This window comes from Pogoniulus pusillus, chromosome 30 (assembly GCF_015220805.1).
Source record: "Pogoniulus pusillus isolate bPogPus1 chromosome 30, bPogPus1.pri, whole genome shotgun sequence".
NCBI lineage: Eukaryota > Metazoa > Chordata > Aves > Piciformes > Lybiidae > Pogoniulus > Pogoniulus pusillus.
Window position 1 is genome coordinate 18,252,161 of NC_087293.1, and position 17,236 is coordinate 18,269,396.

The 17,236-nt window shown below is 57.9% G+C and overlaps 1 protein-coding gene across 26 annotated transcripts in view; it reads left to right on the forward strand.

Moving 5' to 3' along the window:
* Positions 1-2,512: 2,512 nt before the first annotated feature.
* Positions 2,513-17,236, forward strand: part of LOC135188796 (protein disulfide-isomerase TMX3-like) — a 40,663-nt gene continuing 25,939 nt past the window's right edge. For 18 of the 26 annotated variants that reach the window (XR_010307848.1, XR_010307834.1, XR_010307833.1 and 15 more), the window contains exon 1: positions 9,217-9,528. Coding sequence is in view for 3 of the 26 variants with exons in the window: in XM_064168462.1 (XP_064024532.1) it covers positions 9,426-9,528 (103 nt within the window). In the remaining 23 variants the exon portion in view is untranslated. Of the gene's footprint in view, positions 2,746-2,835; positions 2,898-9,216; positions 9,529-17,236 lie in introns of those variants that run through there. The other 8 variants (XR_010307853.1, XR_010307851.1, XR_010307854.1 and 5 more) reach the window with 8 other exon arrangements.

A 17,236-nucleotide genomic window follows, 5' to 3' on the forward strand; every position in this document is an offset into this window, starting at 1 on the left:
TTTATAGAAGCATGTGTCCAGAAATGAGCAAATCACTCACTGTTCAAAGGTTTGTTGTAAATTACTGGAGCAAAGCAAATGGAAGGAAAGGAGATGCACCTTCTCAGAGGTCATCTCTGATTCAGGATAAGATGGAGGGAATGGGGACTGGGGGGGTGGGGTAGTAGTCAGCAGAACTCCTGCACAGTATTTTAATAGTTATGTTTTCCTGAAATGGAACGTGATGCACTGCTGCTCCAAAGTTCAAGACCATGGGATCACTGGCACAAGGTATATGTTTGCATTTTATTGGAGGAACTAGAAACTGTTATCAGCAAGAGAAACAATAAAGAATAGATGCTGACAGTATAGTTTTGTTCAAGTGATAATGAGACATTGAGAATGCATGTTTACTGCACAGTACATGCCAGCATGACAAATGTAAATGAGAGAGGGAAAAAGAGATTCTGAGGAGGGTATAACTGAAAGAGGTGTTGTGGTGGAAGAGCAGTGACAAGGAGTTTAGAAGCCTTCTGATAGAAGCACAATGAGATTCAGGTAAGGAAGAAGGGCAGAGCTGACGTAGCAACAGCTGCAGTGTAACTATCTGTTCCAATAGCAGCACAGGAGTTAATGATAGAGGGAGTTGTGGGAGGTACTGAAAGGAGTGCAAGGCATACTCTAATGAACTGGCATGTAAAATACCAATGCGTAAGAACCTCCTTCCACTTGGTTTTAGCTGGGTAGAAGATCAAAGGTAGAGTAGTCTGGCAGGGGAATTTTGGGAAACAAGGCTATTCAGACCAAGATACCAGCAGTATCATGTAAGACCACTGTTGCCTGTACTTTTTCTATAGATGCATCAAAACTTGAATCAGTGGGGGAAAATAAGGCATACTGTTAAATGGAAAGGTATTCAGGTAAAGGATGTGCAATGGCAGCAGTGGGCCCAACTTCAGAAAAAAAATAGGTATAAGGCATAGGATCACAAAATAATTCAGGTCAGAAGAGGCTTCAGAAGGTTGTTCTTGTCCAGCTGCCTGCTTAAAGCAAGTTTAGTTATGGGATCAGACCAGGTATATCAAGGTTTTATCCAGCCTGGCCTTGAAAACTGAGGATGAAGATAAAGACTGTGCAACTTCTCTGGTTTCTCTGTTCTAGTGCTCAATGTTCCTTATGAAAAGATTTCTTCTTATATGAAATACACATCTCTCTTATTCCACTTTACATCCATCGCTCCTTATCATCTCCCCATACACCATTGTGCCTGCCTTCTCATTAGTCACCATGCAAATACTGTGAGCCTGCTATTAGCTTGCTCCCTCATCTCACCCACCACCTTTTCTCTGGGCTGGGAAGGTGTTGTTCCTCTTGCCTCTACCACTCTCTAGCGGAGGTCCCTGTCTGGGGGAAAGGGAATGTGTACATGTATAAAAGAGTTAACGTAGTAAGCTGCTGACTGGGCCATTTCCCTCATGTTGTGCCTTTTTTTAGAGTGAATAAAAGGGATTGCGGATGTTCTTCCTGGAGTGATGATGTCATATTGGGGGAGGGGTGATGCAGCAGAGGAGCAGGTGAGGGAGCAGCCTCCCAAAAATGGTGGTTGCAGACCTAGATGCTCCAAATTAATGAAAATTCTTGGAGGGGATTGAAAAAAAAAGATTTGAAATTGTAAGAATTAGTGCAACGTGTTCCAGTAGAGAAAAATATCTCATTTTTATCCAGATATTGAAGAATTGTACTAATTTATATGTGAAAAAGATTTTGAAATTACTCCCCGATATCTCCTCTTTGTATAGAGGCTTGTAGATTTCACAGAATACATCCAGCTGGAAGATACCTCAAAGATCGTCCAGTCCAACCCTAAGATCATCCAGTTGATATAAGTATGAATCGTGTATATATAGAGATTAAAAATAGTGGATTTTCCTTTGTGTGTGTTTTTTTAAATACTTCGTTTGATTTATGTAAATGGCAAAACGGAACAGAGCCTGCTGAGCGGCTCAGTGCTGCCACCCGGTGTTAAATTGTTGGCACTGCAGTTCTGCGGCAGAGAGTGCTGTCCCATCGGCGTTCAGTGCTACCATCTAGTGTTAAATTGTTGGCACTGCAGTTCTGCGGCGGAGAGTGCTGTCCCATCGGCGTTCAGTGCTACCATCTAGTGTTAAATTGTTGGCACTGCAGTTCTGCGGCGGAGAGTGCTGTCCCATCGGCGTTCAGTGCTACCATCTAGTGTTAAATTGTTGGCACTGCAGTTCTGCGGCGGAGAGTGCTGTCCCATCAGACGTCTGCGTGTGGATAATAAAAATTTGGATTCCTTTATAGTTGAAAAGGATTTAAAAATAACAAGTCTGTATCTACTGTATGCCAAAAAGGAGTTTAGAAGATCGAAACCCCTGCTGCACGGGGCCCGACGCCTTCCGAGCGAGTTGGCGCGTGCGCCGCAGAAGCCCTCGTTGCCATGCGAGCGGAGCGGCGCGTTGCTAGGGTCTCCGCGCATGCGTTGTATAGCGGCGCAGTGCTATGGATTCGCCGCATGCGTCCTAGAGCAGTGCGTACTCACGCATGCGCTCTGGAGGCGGAGGTAGCCTGAGCCGAGTCGAGCGGAACGGAGCTGAGCCCAAGCCGAGCCGGTGGCCCCACGCGGCGACGGACAGAGCTGAGTTGAGCCGTGCGAAGCCGGAACGGAATGAAACGAAACGAAACGAAACGAATGAAGGAGCGAGCCCGAGTCACTACGGATGGAGCCTAGCCGAACCGAAGGAGGCGAGCGGCATGGAGCCACCGTCCACTCGGGGGTAAAGGAAAAGCTCGCGTATTTATTGAGAGAGATTTGGGGTTTTTTCTCTCGTGCAGGAAGATTCAGCGAATCAATTATCAGCAGCGGCGGATCTGAGACACGTTTTGGAACAGCTCGCGTAAGTAATGGACTTTGAAATTGCTCCACAGAGAGCTTCCTTTTAGTTTCAACAGAAAAACAGCAGGAACGGAGCTGTCTGCGCTTCCTGTGTTCCGTAGTCAGTCTAAGCAGCTGTTCTGTGCAGCCCAGAGATTGTAGATAAGTGTTAACTAGACAGCCTAAACAGCCTAATTCCTAATTTTAAGGGGGTTTCTAAACTGCCCATAAATGGTATTTATAGCAAGGATTTAAAACCTTAATCCTCCCCTTTAAATGTTTCTCTGGCCCCGGTAGGGAAGCCGTTTCACAAGCTCACACTTCTCATTTTTCTCTTTTGCCGTCCCGGTTCGGGACCGATTGGCCCAAATAGGCGCTCCGCCTGCCGGCAGTGCTGAAGCCCTGAGCGTTGCTGCGGACGCAGCGCATGTGCCCCGGTGCCTCGTGCTCTCCGCCTCACTGCTGCCGCCGTGTGGCCGAGAGCGGGGCGGGGAAGACACAGCTCTGCCGCATGCCAGCTGTACTGCTCTGCACTCTCAAAGAGTAATTTTAGCCCCAGGCTGTTTGCAGATTCAGGTTGAGTTTGCCCAGACCAGACCCGGCAGGTTTTCATTATTTGGTGCTGTTTCGCAGTATTATCCAGTGCCTTCCGATGACTCCCAATACTACACAGTTGTGCCTACTGTTGCCAGTAACCCCAAAATTCCTTCCCAGTGCTCCCAGTTTGGCCACAGTGTTCCTCCCAGTATCCCAAACTCTCTTCCTGGTGCTACCAGTAAGATCAAGTGCTGTCCTTTCTCTCCCAGTAATATCCAGTGCCCTCAAGTTCCTCCTGGTGCTCCCAGGAATTCCAAAATCCTTTCCTAGGTCTCCCAGTAATACCCAGTGCCCTCCAGTCATTCCCGCTGCTCCCAGGAACTCCAAAATCCCTTCCCAGTACTCCCAGAGCCACAAGTGCTCCCAGGAGCTCCAAAATCTCATCCAAGTGCTCCCAGTAACACTATGTGTGCTCCCAGTATGGCTTCAGTGCCTTCCAGTCCCTCCTGGTGTTCCAAGTAACACACAATGCCTCCCAGTGTGGCCCCAGTGCCCCCCAGTCCCACACGATGCTCCTAGTAACTCCAGAATCACATTCCAGTCCTCCCAGTAACACTGTTTGCACTCTCAGTCCCTCCTAGTGTTCCCAGTAATTCCAAAACCTATTCCCAGGTCTCCCAGTAACACCCAGTGTCGTCCCAGTCCCTCACAGTAACTGCAAATTGCCTTCCTAGTGGTCCCAATGCCCTCCCATTTTTCCTAGCAGTCCCAGTTAACCCCAAGATCTCCTTCCCTGTGCTCTCAGTGTGACCCTAGTGACTTCCTGGTTTCTCCCAATATCCCAAACTCAATGCCCCCCAGTCCATCCCAGTGCTCAAAATAATTCCAAAACTCTTTCCCAGGGCTCCCATTAATACTCAGTGCCCCCTGGCCTGCCCCACTGATCCCAGTAACTCCGAAATCCCTTCCCAGTATTCCCAGACCTCCCAGTTCCTTTCCAGACCTGTCAGTGCTCCCAGGAACTCCAAAATCTCATCCAAGTCCTCCCACTAACACTACCTGCACTCCCAGTCCATCCTCGTACTCCCTGTGTGGCTCCAGTGTTCTCTCAGTCCCTCCCAGTGCTCCAAGCAACCCCCAAATACCCTTCCTAGTGCTCCTGTGTATTCCTGTGTCATCCCAGTCACTCCCAGTATACTCTCAGTAACTTCAAATTTCATTCCTAGTGCTTCCAATGCCCTCGCAGTAACCCCAAAATCTTCCCAGTGCCTCTCAGTATGACACAGTGACTCCCAGTGTTCTTGTGAGCAAAAAAATCTGCTTTCCAGTGCTCTAGTCCCTTACAGTCTGTGCCATTAACATCAAAAATCCTTCCAAGTGCTCTCACACACAGTGCCATCCACATCTCTCCCAGTGTTTCCAGTATGGCCCCTGTGTCCTCCCAGTAATTCCAGATGCTCTTCCTCATGCTACCAGTGCCCTTCCAGTTCTCCTAGTGCTTCCAGTAACCCACATATCTCTTTCCCAGTGCTTCCAGTGTGGCCCCAGTGTTCACGCAGTCCCTCCAGAGTAGATCAAGGAAGTGCTGAGTAGCCCCAGCTGGAGTTGAGAGCTGTCCCTATAAACTGAGTGTGTAGGAGTGGCAGAGCGTTGGCTGTGCCTTGCGTGCGGTGTGCTGTTGGCAAAGGCAGTAGGCAGAGCGGCGCTGGGCTGAAGGCGCTGCCCCCGGCCGGGCGCAGAGGCGCTCTCGGTTGTGTGTGCTGCCCCCCGGTGTTTGCTCGTGGGTACTGCAGTTGTGTGGCGGCTGCGGTGTGGCGCCGGTGCTCAGTGCTGCCACCGTGTGTTTGCTTGTCCACACTGCATTTCCTCAGCCGCGGCGGTCGCCCGTTTTCCTGCCTCGTCTCTAAAGGCCGTGCACGATTGAAGTGGCTGAAAGCTGAGGGAAGGGGAGGGGAGGAGAGGAGGGGAAGGTGAGAGGTGGGAGGGAGAGCTGAGAGCTGGTTTGGATTTGTAAGTATTGGAGTGAGGAGTTAAAAGCGGCAGGCAGGGGGGGCGGGCCGGCGCTCGGGGGGCGGGCCGGCGCTCGGGGGGCGGGCCGGCGCTCGGGGGGCGGGCCGGCGCTCGGGGGGCGGGCCGGCGCTCGGGGGGCGGGCCGGCGCTCGGGGGGCGGGCCGGCGCTCGGGGGGCGGGCCGGCGCTCGGGGGGCGGGCCGGCGCTCGGGGGGCGGGCCGGCGCTCGGGGGGCGGGCCGGCGCTCGGGGGGCGGGCCGGCGCTCGGGGGGCGGGCCGGCGCTCGGGGGGCGGGCCGGCGCTCGGGGGGCGGGCCGGCGCTCGGGGGGCGGGCCGGCGCTCGGGGGGCGGGCCGGCGCTCGGGGGGCGGGCCGGCGCTCGGGGGGCGGGCCGCAGTGGCGCTGAGCAGGCTGCAGCGGAATGGCGGCGAGCACAGAGCGGCAGGCAGGCAGGCGGGCAGGGCGTTTCGGGCCAGAGGGAAGCCTCCCGCGTTCCCCGGCAGAGCTGCGTTCTTTGTCTCTCGCAGCAGAGGAGTTCGGGCAGGTGAGTTGCTCGGCAGCGGCGCCGCATCGGAGACGCGTTTTAGCGCAGCTGCCGTAAGTAGCCTTTGCGGCGCTGTCTGCACGTGTGCGGGGGTCTGGAGGCATCTGTAGGTACCCTTAGGGGCCTGGAGGGCTCTCTGGGTGTCTGTGGAGGTGGTTAGGGGTCTGTAGGGGTGTCTGTGGTGCTGTAGGTGTCTCAAAAGGCTGTGAAGGTCTTGAGGTGCCTTGCAAAGGTCTCGAGGTGTCTGTAGGGGTCTGCAGGGTTCTCTGGCAGTCTGTAGAGGTCTGTGGGGGTCTCTAGGGGCCTCTTAAAGACATGCAGGGGTCTGCAGGGCTCTATGGAAAGGTCGGGAGGGGTCCCTAGAGGTCTCTAGGAGGCTGGAGGGGTGTGCAAGTGTCTGTAGCATTCAGCAGGTGTGTGGAGGTTTCTGTTCTGGGCCCGCAGGTGTCTGCAGGCATCTTGTAAAGGTCTGCAGGGGTCTGTGGAGCTCTGTCAGGCATCTGTTAAGTGTCTGCAGGAATCCATTGAAGGTGTGGAGGGGGCTGCAGGGCTCTGCAGAGGAGGCTGTGGCTGTGTGTAGAGGTCTTAGGGGTGTGAAGAGTTTGCAGGGGTCTGTAAGGGTCTGCAGAGCCCTTGGAAAGGTCTGAAGTTGTCTGCAGGAGTCTGGAGATGTCTCTAGGGCACTGCAGGGCTCTGCAGAGGTCTGCTGCTGCGGGAGGAGTGGGCTGGCGGAGCCACGCCCCCCGGGCTGCGGAGCCACGCCCCCTCCCTGGCCTTTCTTGCCTGGCTCTGGTTGCTGCCTGTTTATTTGCATAGCCACACCCCCTGTCCCCTTGCTGTCTAGTCCCCGCCCCTTTCTTTCTGAGCCATGCCCCCTTCCCTGTTCTGTGTCTGGTCCCCGCCCCTTTTCCTTAGCCACGCCCACTCAGTGCAATGCTTATTCCCCGCCCCCTCTATAGCCACGCCCTCTCCCCATGCTGTGTCTAGTCCCTGCCTGCCCCTGCCCCACCCCTCCGAAGCGCTCGATGGTCTGCAGCACAGCCCCAGCAGCTCCAGGAAGGAGGACACCCCCCCGCAGGCCTCTAGCCCCCCGGGAGACCCAGAGCCTGCGGGGGGAGGGCTCAGGGACCCCCAGACCCTCCTAGGGACCACCCAGGGACCCGCAGACCCGCCCACTGGCCTCCCAGAGACCCCCACTCACCTCCTTGTATGCCCCCACTAATCCCCAGCCCCTCCCTGTCCCCGCCCAGCGCCCCCCAGTGCCCACTCAGGCCCTCAGCTTGTCCCCGCAGCACTTCAGCCTGGCCTGGGGGTGCTGCTGAGGCCCTCACCGAGTCGCCACCGCTCGCCGCAGCCTGTCAGTGGCCATCTGCAAGCTGGCACTGCCCTCACCGAGTGGGCACTGACCTCACCAAGATGGCATTGAGCGCGACGGGTTGGAGGAGACCTTACCAATATGGCGCCAAACGCGACGGACTGGAAGCGACCTCACCAATATGGCACTCAGCGCGACGGGTTGGTGTGACTTCACCAGTATGCGCCGAGAGCGACGGCCTGGATGTGACCTCACTAATATGGCGATGAGCGCGACAGGCAGCATGTGACCTTACCAAGATGGCGCCGAGCGAGACGGTCTGACTGTGACGTCATCAACAAGGCGCCGAAACGCCCAAGCCGGGGGTGACCTTACCAATATGGTGCTCAACGCCGCGGTCCTGGCGCTGCCCGCTGCTAGGCTGGCTATGCTCTCACCAAGTCGCCACCGCTCGCCACAGGCTGGCACTGCCCTCACGGAGTTGACATTAAGCTCACCAAATTGACACCGAGCGGCGGCAAGCCGGCGGTGACCTCACCAATATGGCGCCGAGGGCGAAGGTCTGCAAGAGACTTCACTAATATGGCGACCAGCGCGACAGGCTGAATGTGACCTTACCAAGATGGCGCTGAGCACGACGGTCTCGCTGTGACCTCATCAATGCGGCGCCGAAACACCGCAAGCCGGTGGTGACCTTAACAATATGGCGCCGCGGGCTGCTGCTGCAGGCAGCAATCTGACACTGGCCGCGGCCGGCTGGCAATGCCCTCACCGAGTTGGCACTGCCCGCAGCAAGCTGGCAATGCCCTCACCGAGTCGCCACCGCTCGCTGCAGGCTGGCAGTGACTCTCTGCAAGCTGGCGCCGCCCCCCGTGAGCTGGCGCTGCCCGCTCCTAGGCTGGCAGTGCCCTCACCACGACGGCGCCGCCGGCAGCGCAGGCTCGGCGGTGACCTCACCAAGATGGCGCCGACGTCCCGCCTGCGACGCTGACCTCAGCAAGGTGGCTCTGGGGGCGGTTCCCGCCGCCCCTCCCCTTTCTGAAGGCTGCCCGGGGGGAGTCTGGGCCCCGGAGGTGGTGAGTGGGGGTCGGAGCGGGGGGGGAGAGGTCTGTGTGGGGTGGGGGTTGCCGCTGGGGGGGGGGCGGGGGTCAGTGGGGGGAGGGCCTGGAGTGTCCCCAGCGGCCTGGAGGGGACAGGGAGGGGAGGAGGGGGAGGGGCAGGGACACGTACCCGGGGGGGGTGGGGAGTGGGCAAGGGCCTGGTTTTGGCGGGGGGGGTCCTGAGGGGTCAAAGTTGGGGGCGAGGCCGCGGGGCCTGAGCCTGGGCCTGGGGGGAGTGGGAGAGGCTGAGGCCTGCTGGGGTGGGGGGGAGAGGCCTGGGAGGGGTTTGGGTGTCCCTGGGGGGGACCTGGGGAGGGATTTGGGGGTCTCTTGGGGGGGGTCCCTGGGGGGGACCTGGGGAGGGATTTGGGGGTCTCTTGGGGGGGGGTCCCTGGGGGGGACCTGGGGAGGGATTTGGGGGTCTCTTGGGGGGGGTCTTTGGGGGGGACCTGGGGAGGGGTTTGGGGGTCTCTGGGGGGGTCTTCGAGGGGGACCTGGGAAGGGATTTGGGGGTCTCTGGGGTGGTCCTTGGGGGTCTCTGGGGGGATCCCTGGAGGGTTCTTTGGGGGGACCTGGGGAGGGATTTGGGGGTCTCTGGGGGGGGTCCTTGGGAGGAGTTTGGGGATCCCTGGAGGGCTCTTTGGGGGGGACCTGGGGGGTCTTTGGGGGTCTCTTGGGGGGGGGTCCTTGGGGGAGGGTCTTGGGGAAGGGTTTGGGGGTCACTGGCGGGGGGGTCTTTGGGGGTGTCCTTGGGTTGGATTTGGGGGTCCTTGGGTAGCTTTGGAGGGGTCTTGGGTCTAGGGACAGGTAAAATGGGCCTGGGGTGATGCAGCAGGGTTCAGGGGCATCAGAAGGAGCATTGTGGGCATCTAAGTTGGCCTGGGGTCCTCTGGAGGTTGCCTCCCTCTTTCTGTCTCTGTTGTTTGTGCCTGGGTGAGAGTTCTCTGCTGTGTTTGTTCTCTCTTTTTGCAGGGAGCTGAACTGCTTTGCCCCAGCCCAGCTGCAGATCTGCACTCAGCCTCAGCCCCAAGCCCTGGCAGGGTGGGATGCTTTGGTACCAGGCCGTGGAGCTGTTTGAAATGCAATTGCTGCTTGCAGCTGGTTCAGAAATGGATTTCCTGTGGCTGTGGGGGCAGAAATGTCTCTGTGGTGAGTTGGTGCCAAGTGCCAGCCTTGCTTAAAGCCTTCTCTTAGGCCTTTCAGTGTGCTGATGGTTGCAGAGGAGAAGCTCAGGGTGTGAGGGAGTGAAAACTGAAGGGGGTGTTCAGGTGTGGGGAGAGGCCTCTGCCCTGGAGAGGCTGCTGGGCAGTGCTGCTGCAGCTAAGGTCTCCCTCGGAGAGCTGTTCCCCTCAGGGGCACTCTGGGGGCACTGTGCAGGAGGTGGCAGCCAGAAGGCAGAGCTGCCTGGGCCTCGTTGCTGTGCTGGCCAAAGCAGGTCACTTGTGCAGCTGTGCCACTTGCTGCTCAGGGCTGTGCTTGGGCAGAGAGGCAGCTGTGCCAGCAGCCTGTGCCGCAGTGCAGTTGGTGCTGGTGCAGTGCAGCCTTTGCTGCTTGGCTCTGGGCTGATGGCAGTGGAGCCCCAGAGGCAGCGGTGCCAGGGCAGCTGAGCAGGGGCTGGGCTAGGGGCCGAGGCTGTGCTGCCTGCAGAGGCTTTTGTGTGCCTGTGTCGGGGTGGATTTAACATCCTTTTACTGCTGGGATGTGCTCCTGCTGCTGCCTTTCTGCTGCCCGGCTGGGAGGGGTCCAGAGGGACTGGGAGACACCAGGAGGGGTTGGGAGGAGACTGGGAGGGCATTGGGATCGAGTGGGAAGGGATGCATGAGGGCCTGGGAGGGAATGTGAGTGACTGGGAGGGGAATGAGTAGGGCTGAAGGGGGTTGGGAGGAAATGGGAGAGGACTGGAAGGGACTGGGACCGAGAGAGACTGGGATGGACTGGGGAGGGGCTGGGAGGGGAATGGGATGGAGGAGGAAAGGACAGGAATGGGAATGAAGGCAATGGGGAGGGAACTAGGAGAGGACAGGGCCAGACTGGGAGGGATTGGGATGGATTCAGTGGAAGTGGGAGAGACTGGGATTGGGAGGAGACTGGGAGGGCATTGGGATTGAGTGGGATGGACTGGGAAGGGCCTGTGAGGGGATTTGGAGGGACTGATGGGAACTGGGAGTGGAATGGGAGGGACTGGGAAGGGACTTGGAGAGGCTGAGAGAGACTGAGCCAGACTGGGAGGTGTTTGGGAGGCAGTGAGAGGGATTCAGTGGAACTGAGAGTGACTGGGAGGGATTGGGAGGAGAGGGAGGGGTCTGGGAAGGCATCAGGGATGGCCTGAAGGGATCGGGATGGGGAAGGCCTGGGAGGTAGTGGGAGGGGACTGGGAAGGGGCTGGGAGGGGAATTGGAGGGACTGGGAGAGAGTGATAGGGGATTGGGAGTTACTGAGGGGACTGGAAGGAGACTGGGATATACTGGGAGATAGTGGAATGGACAGGGAGGGATTGTGAGGGGCTGGGTGGGACTGGAAGGGGACTGGGAAGGACTGAGAGAGACTGGGCTGGACTGAGAGGGGACTGGACTGGCAATGGGAGGGAGTGGGAAGGCATCTGGAAGGGATCAGAAGGAATTGGAAGAGACTGAGAGGGAATTTGGCATGGGAGGGTATTGGGAAAGGCTCTGGGGGGATTGCAAGAGACTGGGATGGACTGGGAAGGAGTGGGATGGGCTGGAATGGGAGTGAGAGGTGTGAGGGAGGGGAATGGGACTGGGAGGTCCTGGGATGGGACAGGAAGGGGAATGGGAGGGACTGATGGGAACAGGGAGAGGAATGGGATGGACTTGGAGGGACTGGGAAAGGACTTGGAGAGGCTGAGACTGAGCCAGACTGGGAGGGGTTTGGGAGGCACTGAGAAGTACTGGGAGGGAGTGGGAAGCCTGCAGAGGAACTGAGAGAGACTGGAAGGGGATTTGGAGGGAGTGGGAGGGGAATTGGAGGGACTGGGAGAGAGTGATAGGGGATTGGGAGTTCCTGGAGGGGACTGGAAGGGGAATGGGATATACTGGGAGGTAGAGGAATGGACTGGGAAGGAGCTGGGTGGGACTGATGGGGACTGGGAGGAAATAGGAGGGGACTGGGATGGACTGGAAGGGATTGGGAGAGAGAGGGAGGGGATCTGGAATGAATTTGGAGAGATTGGGATGGACTGGAAGGGATTGGGAGAGAGTGAGAGGGGATGTGGAATGAATGTGGAGAGATTGGGAGGGACTGGAAGGGATTGGGAGAGTGAAAGGGATTGGGAGGAATCCAGAGAGACTGGGAGGGCCTGGAAGGGATTGGGAGAGAGTGGGAGGGGATGTGGAATGAATGTGGAGTGATTGGGAGGGACTGGAAGGGATTGGGAGAGAGTGGGAGGGGATGTGGAATGAATGTGGAGAGATTGGGAGGGACTGGAAGGGATTGGGAGAGAGTGGGAGGGGATGTGGAATGAGTTTGGAGAGACTGGGAGGGACTGGAAGGGATTGGGAGAGAGTGGGAGGAATTCAGAGAGACTGGGAGGGACTGGGGTGGAGTGGGAAGGAATAAATGAGTGACTGGGAGGGATTGGGAGAGACTGGGAGGGGATTGCGAGGGACTACTTGGAACTGGAAGAGGAATGGGATGGTCTGGGAGGGACTTGGAGAGACTGAGCCAGACTGGGAGGGGTTTGGGAGACGCTGAGAAGGACCAGGAGGGGACCAGGCTAGACTGGGGGGGGATTCAGAGGAACTGGGAGAGATTGGGAGGAGACTGGGAGGGAGTGGGATGGAGTGGGAAGGGATTGATGAGGGACTGGGAGTGATTGTGAGTGACTGGGAGAGCCATGGAGGGGAACAGGAGGGGCAGATGGGGAGTGGGATGGGATTGGGAGGGACTGGCGAGGAGTGGGAAGAGACTGAGAGGTAGTGGGAGGGAAGTGGGAAAGGATGAGGGACTGGGAGGGACTGGGAGGCAGTGGGAGGAGACTGGGAAGGGACTGGGAGGGGATTTGGAGGGACTGGGAGAGAGTGATAGGGGGTTGGAAGCTGATGGAGAGGACTGTAAGGGGACTGGCATATACTGGGAGCCAGTAGGATAGACTGGGAAGGGTTGGGAGAGGACTGGGTGGGAGTGACAGAGACCTGGGAGGGACTGGGAAGGGACTGGGAGGGACTGGGAGAGGACTGTGAGAGAACTGGGATGGGCCTGGAAGGGACTGGGAAGGACTGGGAGTGTGAAAGTACTGGGAAAGGAGTGGAATGGGATTGTGAGGGACTGGGAGGGAGTGGGTGGGATTCAGAGGAACTGGGAGAGAGTTGGATGGACTGGGAAGGGATCTGGGAGAGACTCGAGGGGACTGGGATGGACTGGGAAGGGGACTGAGGTGGCATGGAGGGGTATGGGACTGGGAGGTACTGCGAAGGGACTGAGAGGGCAATGGGATGGACTGGGAGGAACTGGTGTGGAACTGGGAAGGGGGGGGAAGGCCAGAGAGAGAATGGGAGGGGAATGGGTTGGACCTGGTTAAAGACTGGATTGGGACTGGGAGAGGACTGGGAGGGTATTAGGAGAGGCCTGGGAGAGTCTGAGAAGGACTGGGATGTACTGGGAAAGGCCTGGAATGGGATTGTGAGACTGGGATGGAACTGGGAGGGGATTGGGAGGGAGTGAGTGGGATTCAGAGGAACTGGGAGAGTCTGGGATGGACTTAGAGTGGGCTGGGCTGGGAAGGGATCTGGGAAGGAGTGAGGGGACTGGGAGGGATTGGGAAGAGGACAGAGAGCTGTCAGAGAGGGGAATGGGACTGGGAGGTACTGGGATGGGACAGGGAGGGGAATGGGAGGGACTGATGGGAAGTGGGAGAGGAATGAGATGGCATGGGAGGGGATCTGGAATGGATTGTGAGAGAGTGGGAGGGGACTGGGAAGGGATTGGGATAGACTGGGAGCTAGGGGGATGGACTGGGAAGGATTGGGAGGAGGCTGGGTGGGACTGATAGAGGATTGGAAGGAAATGGGAGAGGACTGGAATGGGATTGGGAAGGGACCGGGATGGACCTGGTATGGACTGGATTTGGACTGGGAGGTATTGGGGGAGGACTGTGAGGGAACTGGGATAGGCCTGGAAGGGACTGAGAAGGACTGGGAGGGGACTGAGAGGTGGCAGGGAGGGGACTGGGCCAGGGAGAGGATTGGGGGGAATGGGAAGGGGTTTGGAATGGATTGGGACTGGGAGGGGACTAGTCCAGAGTGGGAGGGGAGTGGAAAGGTAGTGGGAGGGTGTGCAAGGTAGTTGGAGGGCACTGGAAGGGACTAGGAGGGGATTGGGATGGACTGGGAAGGGACTGGTGAGGATTGGATTGGGACTGGGAGAAGCCTGGAAGGTACTGAGAAGAAGTGGGAGGGGACTGGGATGTACTGGGAAAGGAGTGGGATGGGATTGAACGAGACTGGGGTGGGACTGGGAGGGGGTTGTAGGGAGTGGGTGGGATTCAAAGGAACTGGGAAGGACCGGGAGGAGACTGGGAGTGGGGTGGACTGGGAATAGACCTGGGAAGGAGAGGGTGGAACTGGGAGGGGACTGTGAGGGATTGGATGGGACTGGGAAGGGGCCTGAGAGGTGCCAGGGAGGGAAGTGGGACTGGGAGGTACTGGGATGGGATAGGGAGGAGATTGTGAGGGACTCGTGGGAACTTGTGGAGAAATGGGAGGGAATGGGAAAGGACTGGAAGGGGACTGGGATATACTGGGAGACTGTGGGATGGACTGGGAAGGATTGGGGGAGGGCTGGGTGGGACTGATAGGGGCTTGGGAGGGACTGGGAGAGACTGGGATGGACCTGATGACGACTGGACTGAGACTGGGAGGGACTAGGAGATGACTGTGAGGGAACTGGGAAAGATCTGGAAGGGACTGAAAAGGACAGGGAGGGGAGTGGGATGTCCTGGGAAAGGAGTGGAATTGGATTGTGAGAGACTGGGCTGGGACTGGGAGGGGACGGAGAGAGAGTGGGTGGGACTGGGAACAACTGAGCTGAACTGGGAGGGGACTGGGAAGGGGCCTGAGAGGTGCCAGGGAGGGGAATGGGACTGGGAGGTAGTGGGATGGGGCAGGGAGGGGAATGGGAGAGACTGATGGGAAGTTAGAAAGGAATGGGCTGGGCTTGGAGGGAGTGGGAGGGGATTGGGAGGGAATGTGATGGGGTCTGGAATGGATTATGAGAGACTGGGAGGGCACTGAGCCAGAGTGGGAGGGGATTGGAAGGGATTGGGATGTACTGGGAGCTAGTGGGATGGACTGGGAAGGATTGGGTGAGGCTGGGTGGGACTGGGAGTGGATTGAGAGGAACTGGGAGAGGTTGGGAGGGACTGGAGTTGGACTGAGACTGGGAGGGGACTGAGGTGGACCTGCTAAGGACTGGATTAGGACTGGGAGGAAAATGGGAGAGGAGTGGAAGGGACAGAGAAGGTCTAGGAGGGGAGTGGGATGTACTGGGAAATGACTGGAGTGGGATTATGTGGGACTGGGAAGGAGACTGAGAGGTGGCAGTGAGGAGAATGGGTCTGGGAGGGACAGGGATGGTAATGGGAGGAAGTGGTGGGAACTGGGGGAGGAATGGGATGCACTGGGCTGGAGTAGGAGGGCATTGGGAGGGAATGGGAAGGGATCTGGAATGGATTGTGAGTGACTGGGAGGGGACTGGGAAGAGACTGGCAGGGGAGTGGAAAGGTAGTGTGAGGATGTGAAAGGTAGTTGGGGTGGCCTGGAAGGGACTGGGAAGGCATTGGGAGGGAGTGGGTAGGATTCAGAGGAACTGGGAGAGACTAGGAAAGACTGAGAGGAGACCAGGAGGGCATTGGGATGGACTGGGAAGGGATCTGGGAAAAAGTGAGTGGAACTGTGAGGGGACTGGGGGGGGATTGGGTGGGACTGGGAGGTGGTGGGGTGGGACAGGGAGGGGAATGGGAGAGACTGATGGGAAGTGGGAGAGGAATGAGATGGAGTGGGAGAGAGTGGAAGGGGACTGGGAGGGAAGGGAAAGGGATCTGGAATGAATTGTGAGTGACTGGAAGGGGACTGGGATATACTGGGAGCTAGTGAGATGGACTGGGAAGGATTGGGATGAGGCTGGGTGGGAGTGATAGAGGACTGAGAGGAAGTGGGGGAGGACTGGGAGGGAACTGAGATAGGACTGGATTGGGACTGGGAGAGGTCTGTGAGGGAACTGGGAGAGGCCAGGAAGGGCCTGGGAGGGGAGTGGGAGGGATTGAGAGGAACTGGGAAGGACTTAGAGGAGACTGGGAGGGCATTGGGATGGAGTGGGAAGGGGCCTGAGAGGTGTCAGGGAGGAGAGTGGCCTGGGAGGGCATTGGGAGGGAATGGGACGGGATCTGGAATGGATTGTGAGTGTCTGGGATGGGACTGGGCCAGAGTGGGAGGGGACTGGGAAGGTAGTGGGAGGTTGTGAAAGGTAGTTGGGGTGGCCTGGAAGGCATTAGGAGAGACTGGGAGGGGACTGGGATGTACTGGGAGCTAGTGGGATGGACTGGGAAGGATTGGAAGGGGGCTGGGTGAGACTGGGAGGGGATTGGGAGGGAAGGGGAAGGGATGGGAAGGGGCTGGTAAGGACTGGATTTGGATTGGGAGAGGCCTGGAAAGGACTGAGGAGGACTGGAAGGAGACCAGGAGGGATTGGGTAGGACTGGGGTGGGATTGGGAGGGACTGGCGAGGCGTGGGAGGTGACTTGGAGGGACTGAGAGGTAGTGGGAGGGAAGTGGGAAAGGATGAGGGATGGAGTGGAGGGATTGGGAGGGACTGGGATGGCCTGGGAGGGGATGTGGAGGGCCTGGGAGAGAGGGATAGGGGCTCGGGAGTTAGTGGAGGGGACTGGGATATAGTGGGATGGAGTGGGAGAGATTGGGAATGGATCTGGAATGGGTTGTGAGTGGAATGGCAATAGAAAGGGACTAGGAGGGAGTGGGAGGGGACTGGGAGAGGACTGAAAAGGACTGGGAGGGCAGTGGGATGTAGTGGGAAAGGAGTGTAATGGGATAGTGAGGGACTGGGAAGGGATTGGGAGTGAGTGGGTGGGATTCAGAGGAATGGGGAGGGAGTGGGATGGAGTAGGATGGGCTGGGAAGGGATCTGGGAAGGACTGAGCTGAACTGGGAGAGGACTGGGAAGGGGCCTGAGAGGTGTCAGGGAGGGGAATTGAATGTGACTGTGTGGGGATTGGGAGAGACTGGGATAGACTGGGAGGGATTGGGAGGGCATTGGGGCGGACTGGGAGGGAATGGGATGGAGTGGGAAGGGATCAGGGATGGACTGGAGGGATTGGGAGGGACTGGGATGACCTGGGAGGGGATGTGGAGGGAGAGAGGGATAGGGGCTTGGGAGTTAGTGGAGAGGACTTGGATATACTGGAAGATGATGGAATGGAGTGGGAGAGGATTGGGAGGGAATGGAGAGGGATCTGGAATGGATTGTGAGTGACTGGGAGAGGACTGGAATGGCACTAGGGACTGGGAGAGACTGCGAGGGGACTGGATTGGGACTGGGAGGGAAATGGGAGAGGATTGGAAGGGACTGGGAGGGGAGTGGGATGTACTGGGAAAGGAGTGGAATGGGATTGTGAGAGACTGGGAGGGGATTGGGAGGGAATGGGAAGGGATCTGGAATGGATTGTGAGTGACTGGGAGGGGATTGGGTCGGAGTGGGAGAGGACTGGGGACTGGGAGGGACTTGGGAGGTGACAGTAAGGGGACTGGGATGTACTGGGAGCTAGTGGGATGGACTGGGAAGGATTGGGTGAGGCCGGGTGGGACTGGGAGTGGATTGAGAGGAAATG